Source organism: Microtus oregoni, unplaced genomic scaffold (genome assembly GCF_018167655.1).
Source record: "Microtus oregoni isolate MIOR12 unplaced genomic scaffold, Mior012 000023F_ref0000262, whole genome shotgun sequence".
NCBI lineage: Eukaryota > Metazoa > Chordata > Mammalia > Rodentia > Cricetidae > Microtus > Microtus oregoni.
The window spans coordinates 25,241,850-25,257,419 of record NW_024543082.1 but is presented as its reverse complement, the minus strand read 5'-3'; the positions used below and the strand labels follow the sequence as shown (position 1 = coordinate 25,257,419).

Here is a 15,570-nt window from a genome sequence, read left to right as displayed (position 1 = left end):
TGCAGAGGTCAGAGAGGAAGCGTCTAGTCTTCAGAGCCCCCCGATACCTTGTGAACCTCGGCCAACTCATAGTCCACCCTCGCGGCCCTCTTCAGAAAGCCGGCCTTGGTGGTGATGATCTTGGGCTTTGGAGCTTTGATCCTGGGCTGCGTCACAAAATCAGGGAGGCATGATTCAAGTTCCACTAACCCTGTGGGAGGAAGCATGTGGTTTTAGTGTCCCCTGCTTACGCTGAACGGGCTGAAGGCGTACTGTTAGGACCATGAGCTTTGGAAGGTGACGTCTTTTAAGAGGATGAACTGTTTCTAAAGCGTCGAGTATGTGGAGTTAGCGTCTGCTCTCAGTGCCTTGGGCAGCTCAGTAAGAACCTATTCTAAACTAAAGATGTGTTCTACAGAAAGTACAGCCAGCAGCGATCTATACAGCTTTATGACAGATGGCGTCCCCATTCTAAAGTGGGCGTTCACCAACTCATCATATTTTGCTCTGGAGACACCAGCCAGGGCTCAAAGCTCAAGAGTCTGACCCGTAACTCAGGATCTTGGCCAGAGGATGCGCCAGCTTGGGCTAAACTGTTAAAAATTGAAACAAGTTTCTTGGGCTTCATAAGAGGCACAGAGCCCTTCAGGAATTGACCACCCAGTGACTTTGCCCTTTAGATTTCATTGTTTGTTTCATAAGCCCAGGTAAAGCTTTTAAATAAAAATATATTTCAAAGAGTGATTGCTGTCATTTCGTTTTAGGTAGAAATCTTGCTGAGTTGCCCAGGCTAGCCCAGACTTCTGGACTCTGGCGATTGCCGGTCTCCAGCTCTGAGAATTAGGAACCACAGACATTGGCTAGCTACACCTAAGCTACCACTTTTCATAGAGAACTGAATTTGCTCTGTGTTAGATTAGAAAACAGGGGTTTTCTGTTCTTTGCGTCTGAGTTTTTATTACTTCATATGAAGCTGTATTGACAAGCACATGCCATCTGTTGGTTGTTGCTTTTCAGGCGTTCTATTGTTTACCTTCGGGGTTTGTTTACCTTCGTAGGTGTTGAGGTAGTGGTTTCTGACGACAAAGTCCTCTGAGTTGTTGTCTGGGAAACGACCAAGGTAAGACAAAGGCCCGTAGACCTGAGATGCAAAATCAGAATAGTCCTTGATGATGTCTCTCCTCTGCAGCTTCCCCTCTATATTCTTCCCTTTTCTTAGGAGTTTTCTGATGTCTGCAATAAAGAGTACTGTCATGATTCTCTCCCAGATGCTACTCCCAATTATAAATGTAGACTAGTAAATTATAAATTAATAAATATAATCTATAAATGTAGACTAGTAAAGCAACTCGTTTGGCTCACAAGGAAGATATAGAGCTGGGTAAATTTTATGATGGCCCACGACAGCCAGAATGCAGCTCTAGAAACAGGTGTGCCATCTGTGTGGCTCTGAGTACCATGACAGGCAGGGTGGCAGAAGCTGAATCAGCTCGTGTCCTCAGTGTGGAGTCACACACACACAGACACACACACACACACACACACACACACGCACACACATACACCCGCCCACTCACACCTCCCTTTGATAACTGCACGCTCTGGGCTAAGAAGAAGCAGTCAATAGAAGATTGTGAAATAACCGAAAGCAATTCAGAGTAAATAGAAAATCTATGTTATGGTCAATGCTAGATCAACCCACCTCTTTGTAAGGGGAGCACTGCAGATGCACGCTGGCTAACACCAGGGTTTCAGATGTCCTGGCTTGGTGGGCAGAGGGAGAAGGCGCACAACCAAGCACTCGTCCGGGAGTCATGCATGCCCTCCCATCTGCTCTTCCGTCACTTCTCCCCAGAGAGCCATCCCTTCTGCAGCCCTCCCTGGGCCACCGCTAACAGCTGTGACAGCCTGTCACTAGAGTGAGGAGTCCAGAGCCACTGATGCTTTGCGCCTGCTGTTCACGGTTCGTCCGCAGGACTTTTTATGTGACTTGGAGTGTTAGAATTTGGGAAAATAATTTTCATATAACTATTTATCTATAATAGTTGAATCCATCACTAGCTATGTCTTGTATCGAAAAGAAAAAAATGTCTAAATACATCACCAAGAGCTAGTGAGGTTAGCTTGAGAAAATAAAACAAAAGCTGAGTTCACTAAAACGAATTTCTATGTAAGAATTTAATTTCAGAAAAAAAAATCCATGTTCACATATTTTTCTAAAAAAATGTGATTGAATTGCTAGGGTGCATATCATTTGCTATGTATTGGTACTACAACTCTTCAGTTTTTTTTTATGAATTTGGGGCAATCTGAAAACTTTCAGAGCTGTTTTTAAATTTCTTTTTTCATTAGCTCCTTGAGAATTTTGTACAGTGTGGTTTGATTATATTTTCCCCCTCCTCCATCCTCTCAGAGCCATGCCCCCTATTCCTTCACCCCTCCTCAGTCCTCTCAGAGCCACGCCCCTAGTCCTATTGCCCAATTTAGTGTCTTATTTTTGTCTATTGTGTTCTCATCCATCAAGTCCAATCTGTGCTGTTCATATATTCTTGGGTGTGTAGCTCTCCAGTGGGGTGTGGCCACTTACCAGCGTCAACACTCTCAAAAGGTAATACACTGTTTAAAACGTTAATCACCTTCTATTTTAAGTGTGTGTGGAAGTGAGTGTTTGTGCTGGAGGCTGGCAAGTGCCACGGCACACGTGTGAAGGTTGAGGACAACCTTCAGGAGTCAGTTCTCCCCTTCCGACCGTGTAGGTCCTGAGGATCAAACACAGTTACCCACAATCTCAATGGCCTCAGTAAGGCAATTTTACAGGTAATTTAAAAAAGTTTCTTTTTCAGTAGGAAATCTACAAAATTAAATAATAATAATTCAAGATTTAACCTGAGTTTTTAGTTTAGTTCTGTGTGTGTGCTGTATGTTCATGTGGTGCATGCACACGTGCGTGCTAGCAGGTGCGGAGGCCAGAGGAGACCTCTGTATGCTCTGTTCTAGCCACTGAAACGGGGTCTCACACTGAACTCGGGGCTGCTCAGCCAGACCCAGCGATCCTCTCCCCTCCTCCCTTGCATTGGCAGGACAGGCACACTTAGCCACACCCAACTTTTCACCGGGTGCTGGGGGTTTGAACGCAGGTCTTTGTGCTGGCACAGCAGGCATGCTTAGCCACTGAGCCTCTCCTCAGCTTCCGACATAGTCATTCTTAATCCTGCCCTGAATGATCAGTGAAGTGAGTATGAAAATATACTATTATAGGATATATAATCATAAATATATCTGTGGCATTAAAAATCTCTTAGAGAGAAGCAATTAGGAAAACGGAAGACTAAAATAGCTTAGGGGGCAAGAATTTAAAAAAAAAAACAGTTAATTGCCTGGCGCACACTTTTAATCCCAGAACTCTGGGAGGCAGAGGCAGGTGGATCTTTGTGAGTTCAAGGCCAGCCTGGTCTACAGAGCAAGTTCCAAGACTGGCTCCATAGCTGCTAAGAAACCCTGTTTCAAAAAACCAACCAACCAAACAAGCAAACAACAAAAACAAACAACGAAACAGTTAATCAATAGGCTTCCTAAGTAGAACCTTGGTCTATGAATGTGGGGAGCCTCGTACCAACAATGGCATATGTGTGCCTGCCAAGGACTCCACTACTTATTAGAACATGGTCACCTGGCCTTCTTAGCAATTTTCCGCCAATGCCCACCTTCCGAAAGTAGCTCCTCTCTCTTCCTTGCCTATGCGATACCAAACCAGACTTCCATCATCGCTCAGCCCCCTCCCTGGCCGGCTCACACCACAAATTACTTGACACGTGTGTGCGCTGGATCTGTGCCACTTTGGCCTCCTTCGCCTCCTGCAGCTTCCACCACTGGGCGTTCAGGTGCTTCATGTCCTGCTCATTCTGATTCTCCTCGCGCCTCCTCAGCAGCTGCTTCAGAACCTCCAGCCGCAGGTCCTGCAGTCTTGGGGTGGGTTACAGAGCATTACTCTCCCAAACCGGAAGTTCTATTGGAGAGCCACAGAAGGCCCTCCCTACGAGAATCATATTTGTGCGGTTTAAAAAGACCACTGTGGTAAAAAAAAAAAAGGGGGGGGGGGGGACAAGTGAGATGAAATCTCGGGGAGGTTACTCCGGCCACAGATCTCTATATCGTGGGAGCTTGGGAAAGGGGGCGTGTTTGTGCACACAGTCCGGAAGACCAAGAGCAGACAAATAAGGCAAGAGGTGGGCTCTCTAAGCAGCTGAACCTAGAGAACAAGAGGTTTGTGGACAGTACCAGACTAACCAGAGTTAAGAGGAGGAGGGAAGAAAGCCAGGGTAGGTAGTAAGCAATCTTGAGACAGGACTGTTCCCTACACATAGTAGGAACTCGGTTGTTAACCTTCCCTTTCATTCATGAATCTGTGCTCCCCACTCATGGGTTCTAGGGCTGCCTTGCTTATATATCTGACCACATGCAAGTGGTGGCGATGTCTGTGCCCTCAGCTGCTTAGGGACCAGTGTTTCTGCCTTGGGGAACCTGGTGTGTGCACACCAACCAGCACATGGAGGATATGTATTCAAAGCCAGCCTGGACTACATAGAGAAATTCTGTCTCAGAAAAGAGCAAAGGGACGATGGGGCTGAAAGTAGGGGCACCAGAGAGGACAGGATGTGCCTCAGATCTTCCCGAAGTGCAGACAGTGAGGGAGGATGGAGCCAGGAGATCAAGGCTTCTGGAGACTGTGCTATTAACATGAAGGCACACAGCCCCGCTGCTTTCCAGAGTGAAGGATATATAGTCACACGCTACACAAGGGATCGGGTCTTGAGTACTTTGAAGGGTCTGTGACACTGTGAGGAAGCGGAACAGTTCCTGTCACCTAGTGACAGCAAAGCCACTGAAGCTCCATAGACCAACACATTGTTCCCACTTATAATGATGTTGTAAACAGATGCACTCGGCAGCCAGCCATGTAAAGCTTGGCCAATACAATACTATACAGCACTTGATAATGGTAACAACTCCCTATGTATGCTGACAGATTTATGTCGCTTGTTTATTGCTGTTTTATTTATGTATTTAGAGACAGGGCCTCATGTAGCCTAGGATGACCGCAAACTCAGTACACCGTCAGTGGTCTTGAACTACTGATCCTCCTGCCTCTACCTGTTGACCACTGACGTCAACCTCCAGGCCAGGCTTTTAGTGTTATTTTACTGTGTTATTTTTAAAGCTTCTAGTAAAAATTTTATGTTGGTGGCAGCCCTGTATACCTCATATTTACCATATATCCAATGGCACCGAAGGGCCACACTGAGTGACCTTAGCTGTTCAGGATGAGAAAGAACACTCTGAGAGTCACCCAGCGATGGGCCCACCTAGTGACACACTTCTCAGAACACACCCCACTGTTAATCAGGCAGTGACTGTACTGAGTGGCACCAGGGTCACCCACAGCCCTCTGTTAAGCAGGCAGTGACTGTTCTAGGTGGCGCCAGGATCGCCCACTTCCCTCTGTTAATCAGGCGATACCAGGGTCGCCCACATCCCTCTGTTAAGCAGGCGATACCAGGGTTGCCCACATCCCTCTGTTAATCAGGCGATACCAGGGTCGCCCACTTCCCTCTGTTAATCAGGCGATACCAGGGTCGCCCACATCCCTCTGTTAAGCAGGCAGTGACTGTTCTAGGTGGTACCAGGGTCGCCCACTTCCCTCTGTTAATCAGGCGATACCAGGGTCGCCCACTTCCCTCTGTTAATCAGGCGATACCAGGGTCGCCCACTTCCCTCTGTTAATCAGGCGATACCAGGGTCGCCCACATCCCTCTGTTAATCAGGCAATACCAGGGTCGCCCACTTCCCTCTGTTAATCAGGCGATACCAGGGTCGCCCAGTGACTGTTCTAGGTGGCGCCAGGGTCGCCCACAGACCTCTGTTAATCAGGCGATACCAGGGTCGCCCAGTGACTGTTCTAGGTGGCGCCAGGGTCGCCCACAGACCTCTGTTAATCAGGCGATACCAGGGTCGCCCAGTGACTGTTCTAGGTGGCGCCAGGGTCACTTCTCCATCTTTCTTTTACTTCTATTTCTTCTGTGGCAGAATGGAGATAATAGTGACTCTTTCATGAGGTTGTTGTGGGCGTTAAATGAGTAACCGCAGGAAAACTTCTCGAACTTAAGTGTGAAACAGAGCTCTCTGGAAGGTCTGCTCCGATGCAGACTGATGACTCTGACCTCCTGATTCAGTAGGATGAGCCCAAGACTATGGGTTTCTAGAGTGTTCTCAGAACATTGTGCACAGAGTGAGCACTCTGAGTGATGTGTTCTAAAAACCACAATAATGATGATAATGATGGTGACGGTGCTCTCACCAACCCAGGACAGCTCTCCAGGAGCCAGAGAACCTACTTTTCAATCTCTCCCTCTCTGAAGGCCCACTCCTTCCTCTCCATGGCGTTCATCATCTTCCTCCTCTTCTCAATTTGGAGGTTGTCGTTCAGTGGGGGCAGAGTGGCTTCCCAAGCACGCTTTTCCCGGGCCCGTTCTATCATCTCCACCTCAGCTTGTCCTGCTGGGAGACCTCGGCCTGCAAGGGAATATCACAGCTCAGGAACACAGGGCACACCCACAAGCCACCCTCGTCAGCCTTCCTCCTGCCCTGCTCTAAATTCAAGTGTTGGACTAGATCATGATGTCACTGGGAAAGGTTCCTTGGACACCTCAAAGCTTATGTTACCTGTGCCCTTCGTGCCTCCTCTTACTGAGGCAGAAGTTGTTTTGTTATAGAATATTATTTTAAGATGAGTACATTTATTTATGCTATGGAACATTTGTTTAATAGTGCAAAGAAGTGTTGCATTCTTTCATGTTGCATTTGTTTAACTCTGTGAAGTTGTATTACTTTGCCTGCCTAAAACACCTGATGGGTCTAATAAGGAGCTGAACGGCCAATAGGATAGGCAGGGCTGGCAGGCAGAGAGAAGAAATAGGAGGAGAAAAAGATCAAGGGGAAAGGAAGAGAGGAGGATGTAAGGGGCCAGCCACCCAGCTCCATAAACAGTGATGGAGTAGGAAAGAATGAAGGGTGTATAAAATAGAGAAAGATAAGAGCCCGGAGGTGAAAGATAGATGGGATAAATTTAAGAACAGCTGGCTAGAAACAAGCGAAGCTAAGGTCTGTTATTTATAAGTAATCATAAGAATCTGTGTGTATTTATTTAGGAGCTGCGTGAAGAGATGATAGTGAAAAGCAACAACATTTTCGGTTGCTTACATTGTCCCAGGAAAGCACTGAGGAAACGGTCAGTGGCCACCGAATGGTCACAACTTCGAAAGTCCTGTACTAGACAAGTCCATGTTTTAAAACGCAAAGAGGGGCTGGAGAGATGGCTGATCTTCCCAAGGACACAGGCTCAGTTCTCAGCACCCACAAAGTGACTCAAAACCATCTGTAACTCCAGTTCCAGAGGCTCTGGCACCCTCTTCTGGCCTGGTGGGCACTGTACATATTGTAGTACACATTAATAGACAGGCAAAACACCCACATACTCAAAATAAAAATAAATAAAATTTCCAAAACATTAAATGCAGAGGGGAAAACAGATCTGAGATTGTAGCTTTGTTGAATGAAAGTTAAAAGGAACCATACTTTTAAAAAGGAACAGATGACAAAGAAATAATCCTGAGTCAAGAATCTTCCTTGCATCTGTCCCCTCTAGTGAATGTACAGTCTAGCAGTGGGCCTCACTTCCACTTTTAAGAGTTCAAATACTGATCTAGTCATAGTCATAGCTATAGCTCAGAAGCACAAGCCAGGACTTAGCTCAACTTAGCCTCCTCTGACCCAGGGTTTGGGAACCCAGTTGCAGATTTTATAGCTAGCAGATCTAACTGTAGCTTTGTCTTGGTCCATTATCTTCATAGGGCCAAAAACTACTTAAGGAAATAGGTATCAAGTGAGTTCCTGTTTAATATTTTAATTTTTATTTTAAAAATAATTATATAGAAAAGTCTAAAGAAAAAATATATTTCTACCAAATACAGTGAGCTACTTCTTAATTTTCTGTTCTATTTGTTCTACGTCTTTTTTATTCATTAATTTGTTTGATGTATGAAGAAATACATATGTTTAAAGAAATGAGTAGGGGCCGGGTGGTGGTGGCGCACACCTTTAATCCCAGCACTTGGGAGGCAGAGGCAGGCAGATCTTTGTGAGTTCGAGGCCAGCCTGGTCTACAAGAGCTAGTTCCAGAACAGGCTCCAAAGCTACAGAGAAACACTGTCTCGAAAAAACAAAAAGAAAAGAAAAAGAAATGAGTAGGGCTGGAAAGAATTAAGAACAGTTAAGCATTTTAAGAGTACATGCTGTTCTTGCAGAGGACCAGAGTCTGGATCCCAGCGCCTACATCAGGTGGCTCATAACAGTCTATAACATCATTTCCAAGGGATCTCGCTCTATTTTGGCCTCTACAGGTACCTGTACTCACATGCATATACCCTCCCTTGTGCCCCTCACACACAATTGCATAATTACATTTTTTTAATCTAAGTAAAATATGTTCTTAAAAAGAAAATGTAACAGCTTTAAAAGAAATGAATAATCCCATGTCTAATACATATGAAAATAAATATATCTGGTATTTGTATAGGGTTTTGTTTAGTAATTTAAAAATAAAAGTATGAAAATACCATTTTCATACCAGACATCCGTATTATCTATCAAGTATCTTTACCTTTTCTAATGAAAGAAATTTAAAAATTAAAACTAAAGCTAAAAATTCTTTTAATCACGAGCCCCGCTCTCCTCTTCCATCTCCCAAGATAAACACAAAAGGAATTTAGAGCATTCTTCCTAACCTTGGCATTTTGGGTCTCTGGGAGTTACACTTCGTTTTGTTTTCCAGACAGGGTTTCTCTGTGTAGCTCTGGCTGTCCTGGAACTCACTCTGTAGACCAGGCTGGCCTCGAACTCACAGTGATACACCTGCCTCTGCCTCCCTAGCTCTGGGATTAAAGGTGTGCTACCCGGTGATAAATTACACCTTTAATCACTTATAATATAGTTCAAATTTATCTACTCATCAATAGATATCTATCATAGAAGTATAATGATTCCTATCTTACAAATAAAGAAACCGAGGGGCTAAAAGGTGAAGCCAGTTCCATGAAGCGGAGGTCAAGATCAAGCGCAGCGGTCTATACTGTGTTCTTTATACATGGGCAGTTATGCCCCTCATGAGGCAGGAACCAGAAACCAGATTTCATTTGAAGATGAAACAGAAAGAGCTACATAGAAACAAATGAACCGACTTTACATGCTGTTTTTACAATTACATGCGAGCTGGATTCACGTGTGCTTGCTCATAGCCAGAGGCTATGTGTTATCCTGAAACTTGTCCTTATTCCACTCCATGGTGGGGGACCCTCGACTGCACTCTCAGAGCGATCCAGGACTTCATTCGGTTTAAGCTCGCATCTCTGATGGACCCCTAGATTGTCTCAATATCTACATCTACTCAAGGCTGCAGCAAACCCCCTCCTCTGGTCTCCCAGTGTGAGCTTCTCTGGGATTCTCACAAGAAAGGCTTCAGTCTGGAAGCTTGGATTTAAGATAGGATCGCATTAATTCTGGAAACTGCTAATTCTACCGTGGGCGGGTATTCCTGCTGGGTATTACAATTCCTCCCTCCTTCCCACAGGATTTATAGTCAATCTCAGTTGCCCCCTGCAGGCTTTGCAAACACAAAGGATTTGTGGATTCTGTGCAGAGTTTGAGAATCCCTGTGTAGCTATCTTACACAGGGACAGTTAGAGCAGGAGTAGGGATTTCAGTTAGAATTACCTGAAGATATAAGGAAGGAAATCCCACCCATTTGAGCTCCCCACTCACAAGCGTGGTCTGCTTCTGCTTTCCTCGCACCTCTTAGGCCTAAAGAACCATTTTTAATTTCTCTATAAAGTCTTGGCCTGTCATTAAGTGATTACGCCCATTCTCATTTGCTACAATTAGGCTGTGATCTTTCCCAGTAACTTCTAAGTACATGCTGCCCATGCAGTAAGGTTACTAGTCTTTGTGCGTGTGTTGATTTCATGCTCAGCTCTCTTGTGGATCATTTTGTTTTAGTGCGATTCCTCAGTGTGCCGTTTTGAGACAGGGTCTCACTAAGTAACACTGGCTAGCCTGGAACTCACGGAGGTCCACTTGTCTCTGCCTTCTGAGCGCTGAGATCAAAGGCGTGCGCTGCCACAATGGCCTCTTAACAGATTTTTTTTTTAATAGATCACATTTTATTTTATGTGCGTGGGTGTTGTTTTGCTTGCATGTATGACTATGCACCACTTACATGCCTGGCTTCTTGCAGAGGCCAGAAGAGGGTGTCATATTCCCTGAAATGGAAGGTACATATGATTGTGAGGTACGATGTAGATCCCGGGAGTTGAACCCAGGTCCTCTGAAAATCAGCCACTGAGCTGATTCCCACTGAAGTAACCACTGAGCCATCACCCCAGACTCTTATTAGGGTTTTACATGGTTTTGCTGCTGACCCTTATCCCATTTCTTTCCTGTCTTGTTCACGCTCACATCATCTTACCTCTCTGTTGCATTCTGGGACTCATCTTCGTCTTCAAACAAATCCCCGGCCACTTGTCTTCTTTTGAGAAATGTCTATTCAGGCTCACTGCCCAGTTTTAAGTAAGGTTATGTTCACTTTCCATTGCGTAGTGTGCGGTCCTTGTATAGTCTGAAGACGGAGACTAACCCCTGCCTAATAATATATTATACACAAATATTTTCTCCCAGCATGTGAGTTATCCTTCACTGTAAAAAGCAGAACTGCCTGAAAATGCGTCATCCCCAGGAACTCAGTAGCTTGCACTGCTGTCTGCAATATTCAGTGACAGTTACCAACTCACCCCAAGTCAGGTTAGCCAGGGTTAGGAGCTCAGGAATAGTGTCTTGACACACGACATATTCTGGAGAGTACGGATCCGTTTGCACATCCGCGTCCCGGTAGTCGGTCTGAGTTCCCACAGTAGACTTCGAAGGGATGATGGTATACTTGGAAGATTCAGAAGAAAAAACAAATGGTTCTGTCCTAGGAGGATAGAATTAAAGGTTGAAACTCAATGTGAACATTTAGAACACTACAGAACCAGGTAAAAACAAGTCTTTGGGCTTCGTTAAGACCCTCCCCCCTTTAAATGCTCACAGAGTCCATCCAGCATGACTATGAGTGTGCCCGTGTGCCCTACAGTTCCTAGAGAACAACCACGTTGCTCTCACAGGTACCAGGGCAGTGAGTGGATATAAACGGTGTGTGTGGGCTGCACAGCCAGAGACGGCTCTCGGGTGGGGGTGCTGCATCCCCAGGTCTGGACTGCTCAGCTTCGCTGCATTCCCTGCTGCGTCTCTGATCTCAGTTATAGCCCAGTTTAGCTGTGTCTTTGCAGAGATGCAGAGGACAGAATGCTCGCTGAAGGCACCAGGACGCATGTGTCTTCGTGGATGATGGCTCTTTAATCAAGGCTGGGATAACGCAGTGAGCACGTGGGAGAGTTAGCAAACCCCCGCCACAAAAATCATCTGCAGGGAGACTGCAAACGCATCAACAGAAAGTATAACCAGGGGCCAGTGGGATAGCCCAGTGGGTAAAGGCGCTTGCCGACAAGTTTGATGACCTGAGTTTGATCTCTGGAATTATAGGATAGAAGGGCAGAACGGATTCCCGCATGCTATCCAGTGTCACACATGCTCCCACATCCACATACAAACACCTTCCCCAGTAAATAAGTAAACATGCTTTTCTTTCTTTTGCTAGCAAACGTATCTTGGTATGGGGCATATACCTATAATCCAGTACTGGGAGATAGGGACGTGGTGAGCCGGAGACAAGTCTGACTATATAGCAAGAAGTTGTCTCAAAAAAAATGCATAAGTGAAAATATTTATACTGGGGCTGGGGAGGTGGCTTGGGGGAAAAAGTGTTTGCTGAACAAGCCTGGTGGCTTGAATTTGATGCCTGGAGCCCACTGCAGGGGCATGTGTCTGTAACCCCAGAACTCCCAGTGGAAGATATGAGACAGAGAAAGAACCAGCAGGGAGCTCAAGGGCCATTTAGTCTAGAACACACTGTACACACAGAGAGAGACCCTCCCTCAGCTAGCCTAAACACACTGCACAGAGAGACCCTCCCTCGGCTAGCCTGGACACACTCACAGAGAGACCCTCCCTCAGCTAGCCTGGACACACTCACAGAGAGACCCTCCCTCAGCTAGCCTGGACACACTCACAGAGAGACCCTCCCTCAGCTAGCCTGGACACACTCACAGAGAGACCCTCCCTCAGCTAGCCTGGACACACTCACAGAGAGACCCTCCCTCAGCTAGCCTGGACACACTCACAGAGAGACCCTCCCTCAGCTAGCCTGGACACACTCACAGAGAGACCTTCCCTCAGCTAGCCTGGACACACTCACAGAGAGACCCTCCCTCAGCTAGCCTGGACACACTCACAGAGAGACCCTCCCTCAGCTAGCCTGGACACACTCACAGAGAGACCCTCCCTCAGCTAGCCTGGACACACTCACAGAGAGACCCTCCCTCAGCTAGCCTGGACACACTCACAGAGAGACCCTCCCTTAGCTAGCCTGGACACACTCACAGAGAGACCTTCCCTTGGCTAGCCTGGACACACTCACAGAGAGACCCTCCCTCAGCTAGCCTGGACACACTCACAGAGAGACCTTCCCTTGGCTAGCCTGGACACACTCACAGAGAGACCTTCCCTCAGCTAGCCTGGACACACTCACAGAGAGACCCTCCCTCAACAAGAAAGATGGAGAGACCTGACTCTCAAAAGTTGTCCTCTGACATACACAGACTGGCATGGTACATGTGTGCCCACGCTCACACACATAAATAGACGGAGGAATGGACAGATAAGAGCATATGGAAACACAAAAGCCCAGAATAGCCAAAACAATACTGCACAATAAAGGAGTTTCTAGGGGTGTCACCATCCCTGATATCAAGCTCTACTATAGAGCTGCAGTAATAAAAACAGCTTGGTATTAGCATTAAAACAGACATGTGGGTCAATGGAATCGAATTGAAGACCCTGATACTAATTCATACACCTATGAACACCTGATTTTTAACAAAGAAACTAAAATTATACAATGGAAAAAAAGAAAGCATCTTCAACAAATGGTGCTGGCATTACTGGATGTCGACATGTAGAAGAATGCAGATAGATCCATATCTATCACCACGCACAAAACTCAAGTCAAAGTGGGTCAAAGACCTGAATATAAACCCAGCCAATTGAACTTCATAGAAGAGAAAGTAGGAAGTAGTTTTGAACGCATTGGCACAGGAGACTACTTCCTAAATATAATACCAGTAGCACGGACTTTGAGAGCCACAATTAATAAATGGGAGCCCTGAAACTGAGAAGCTGCTGTAAGGCAAAGGTTACAGTCAATAAGACAAAATGGCAGCCTAGAAAATGGGAAAAGGTCTTTACCAACCCCACATCTGACATCAAGTAACTAGACACTAAAATTGCCAAATAATTCAATTTAAAAATGGGGTACAATCTAAGCAAAATTCTCAACAGAAGAATCTCAAATGCCCTAAAGACATTAAGGAATTGCTCAACATCCTTACCCGTTAGGGAAATGCAAATCAAAATGACACTGAACACCTATCAGAATGTCTAAGATCAAAATGCCAATGACAGCTTATGCTGCAGAGAGACAGCTCCATCGTGGGTGGAAGTGCAAACTTGTACAGGCATTTTGGAAATCACTATGGCAGTTTCTCAGAAATTTGGGAATCAATGTACCTCAAGACCCAGCAATATCACTCTTGGGCACAATCATACCACAAGGATATTTGCTCAACTATATTCATAGCAGCATAGTTAATAGCCAGAAGCTGGAAACAACCTAGATACCCACCAACAAAAGAATGGATAAAGAAAATATATGTGGCGCATTTACATAATGGAGTACTACTCAGCAGTAAAAAAAACAATGACATCTTAAAATTTGCAGGCAAATAGATAGAACTAGAAAAAAAAACCATCCTGAGTGAGGTAACCCAGACCCAGAAAGACAAGCACGGTATGTACTGACTCATAAGTGGATATTAGATACAAAGAAAAGGATAACCAGGCTACAATCCACAATTCCAGAAAAACTTGGTTAAAAGGGGGACCAAGAGGAGAACACACATGGACAGTCCCAGGAAGGAAAAATAGTTAAGATGGCCTGGGTCAACTGGGAGGGGGTAGAAGGGAGGGGATGGGGAATGGGAACATGAAGATGCAAGATGGCTGAGGTGAGGGAGGGACAGAGAGGAAGAGCAATGAAAGAGATATCTCGATAGAGGGAGCCATTATGGGGTCCGGGAGAAATCTGGTGCTAGGGAAATTCCCAGGAATCCACAAAGATGAACCCAGCTAAGACTCCTAGCAATAGTGGAGAGGGCATCTGAACAGGCCTTCCCCAATAATCAGATTAGTGACCATCCTAATCGCCATCACAGAACCTACATCCAGTGACTGATGGAAGCAGATGCAGTGACCCACAGCCAAGCACTGGGCTGAGCTCCTGGAGTTCAATTGAAGAGAGGGAGGAGGGATTATATGAGCAAGGGGTATCAAGATCATAATGGGGAAAACCACAGAGACAGCTGACACAAGCTAGTGGGAGCTCACGGACTCTTAAAACCCTAGCCACCCCCCCAAAAAAAACATTTCATGACTGATTCGTCTTCCCGATAAAACACTGAGGCATTGCCACCCCAAAAGTGTGTATGGCAGGGAAACAAAAAATAGACGTGTGAAGTGTGTGTGTGTGTGTGTGTGTGTGTGTGTGTGTTACAGATGAAAAACTTAATTCCTCTTTTGATGAGACTCAAAGGTGGAACTATTGGGAAGTGATAAGCCTTCATGGGTAGATTGGAACCTTATAATGGTGCTAGAGGTAACAACTTAGGGCCCACTTCTTAGTATGTGTGAGCATAGTCTTTCCCCCTTTCACTACATGAGGACATGGCAAGACAGCCCTCACCAGACTCTCAATGCTGCTACTTTGGTCTCAGACTTCCTAGCCTCCAGAAAGATGAGAAATGAATTTCTATTACTTATAAGTTACTCAGTCCTCAGTCGATGACAATATGCAGCACACATAAATCAGTATCAGAAATATATTTCATGTCATAACCATTATATCCATAAAGACATGGCCATTCATCTCTATTACACAACGTGTATATAAGATGGCGACATATGTCTGATACTTTGACCTACTATAAAAATTATTAAGCTTTAATATTCTATGTAACATTATTACTCAGACCTTGGCACACAGAAAATCACCAGAGGGATCAGGTAGGCTCCTGACTATGGTGGTCGGTGGTTTATAGGTTGCAAAGCACTGATCTCGAGAACTGCCTTCCTGAAGTAAAAATGAAGTGAATGATGAGAGAGTTGCGAAATAAAACACTTACTTGGCTGGTGCTAAGACAACATTGAGCGGCATCTGTTGAAGAAATGGAAGGAAGGGCCTGGGAGGAACAGGAAAACACGTGTGAGATTTTT

At 45.5% G+C, this 15,570-nt stretch overlaps 1 protein-coding gene across 2 annotated transcripts in view; it reads right to left on the bottom strand.

The window, feature by feature from the left end:
* Positions 1-15,570, bottom strand: part of Cfap91 (cilia and flagella associated protein 91) — a 44,706-nt gene that overhangs the window by 20,088 nt on the left and 9,048 nt on the right. For both annotated transcript variants that reach the window (XM_041673171.1, XM_041673173.1), the window contains exons 5-10: positions 15,480-15,536; positions 10,878-11,059; positions 6,372-6,549; positions 3,785-3,942; positions 1,030-1,212; positions 48-190 (exon numbers count right to left, since the gene is read on the bottom strand). In XM_041673171.1, coding sequence (XP_041529105.1) covers positions 48-190; positions 1,030-1,212; positions 3,785-3,942; positions 6,372-6,549; positions 10,878-11,059; positions 15,480-15,536 — 901 coding nt within the window. The remainder of the gene's footprint in view (positions 1-47; positions 191-1,029; positions 1,213-3,784; positions 3,943-6,371; positions 6,550-10,877; positions 11,060-15,479; positions 15,537-15,570) is intronic.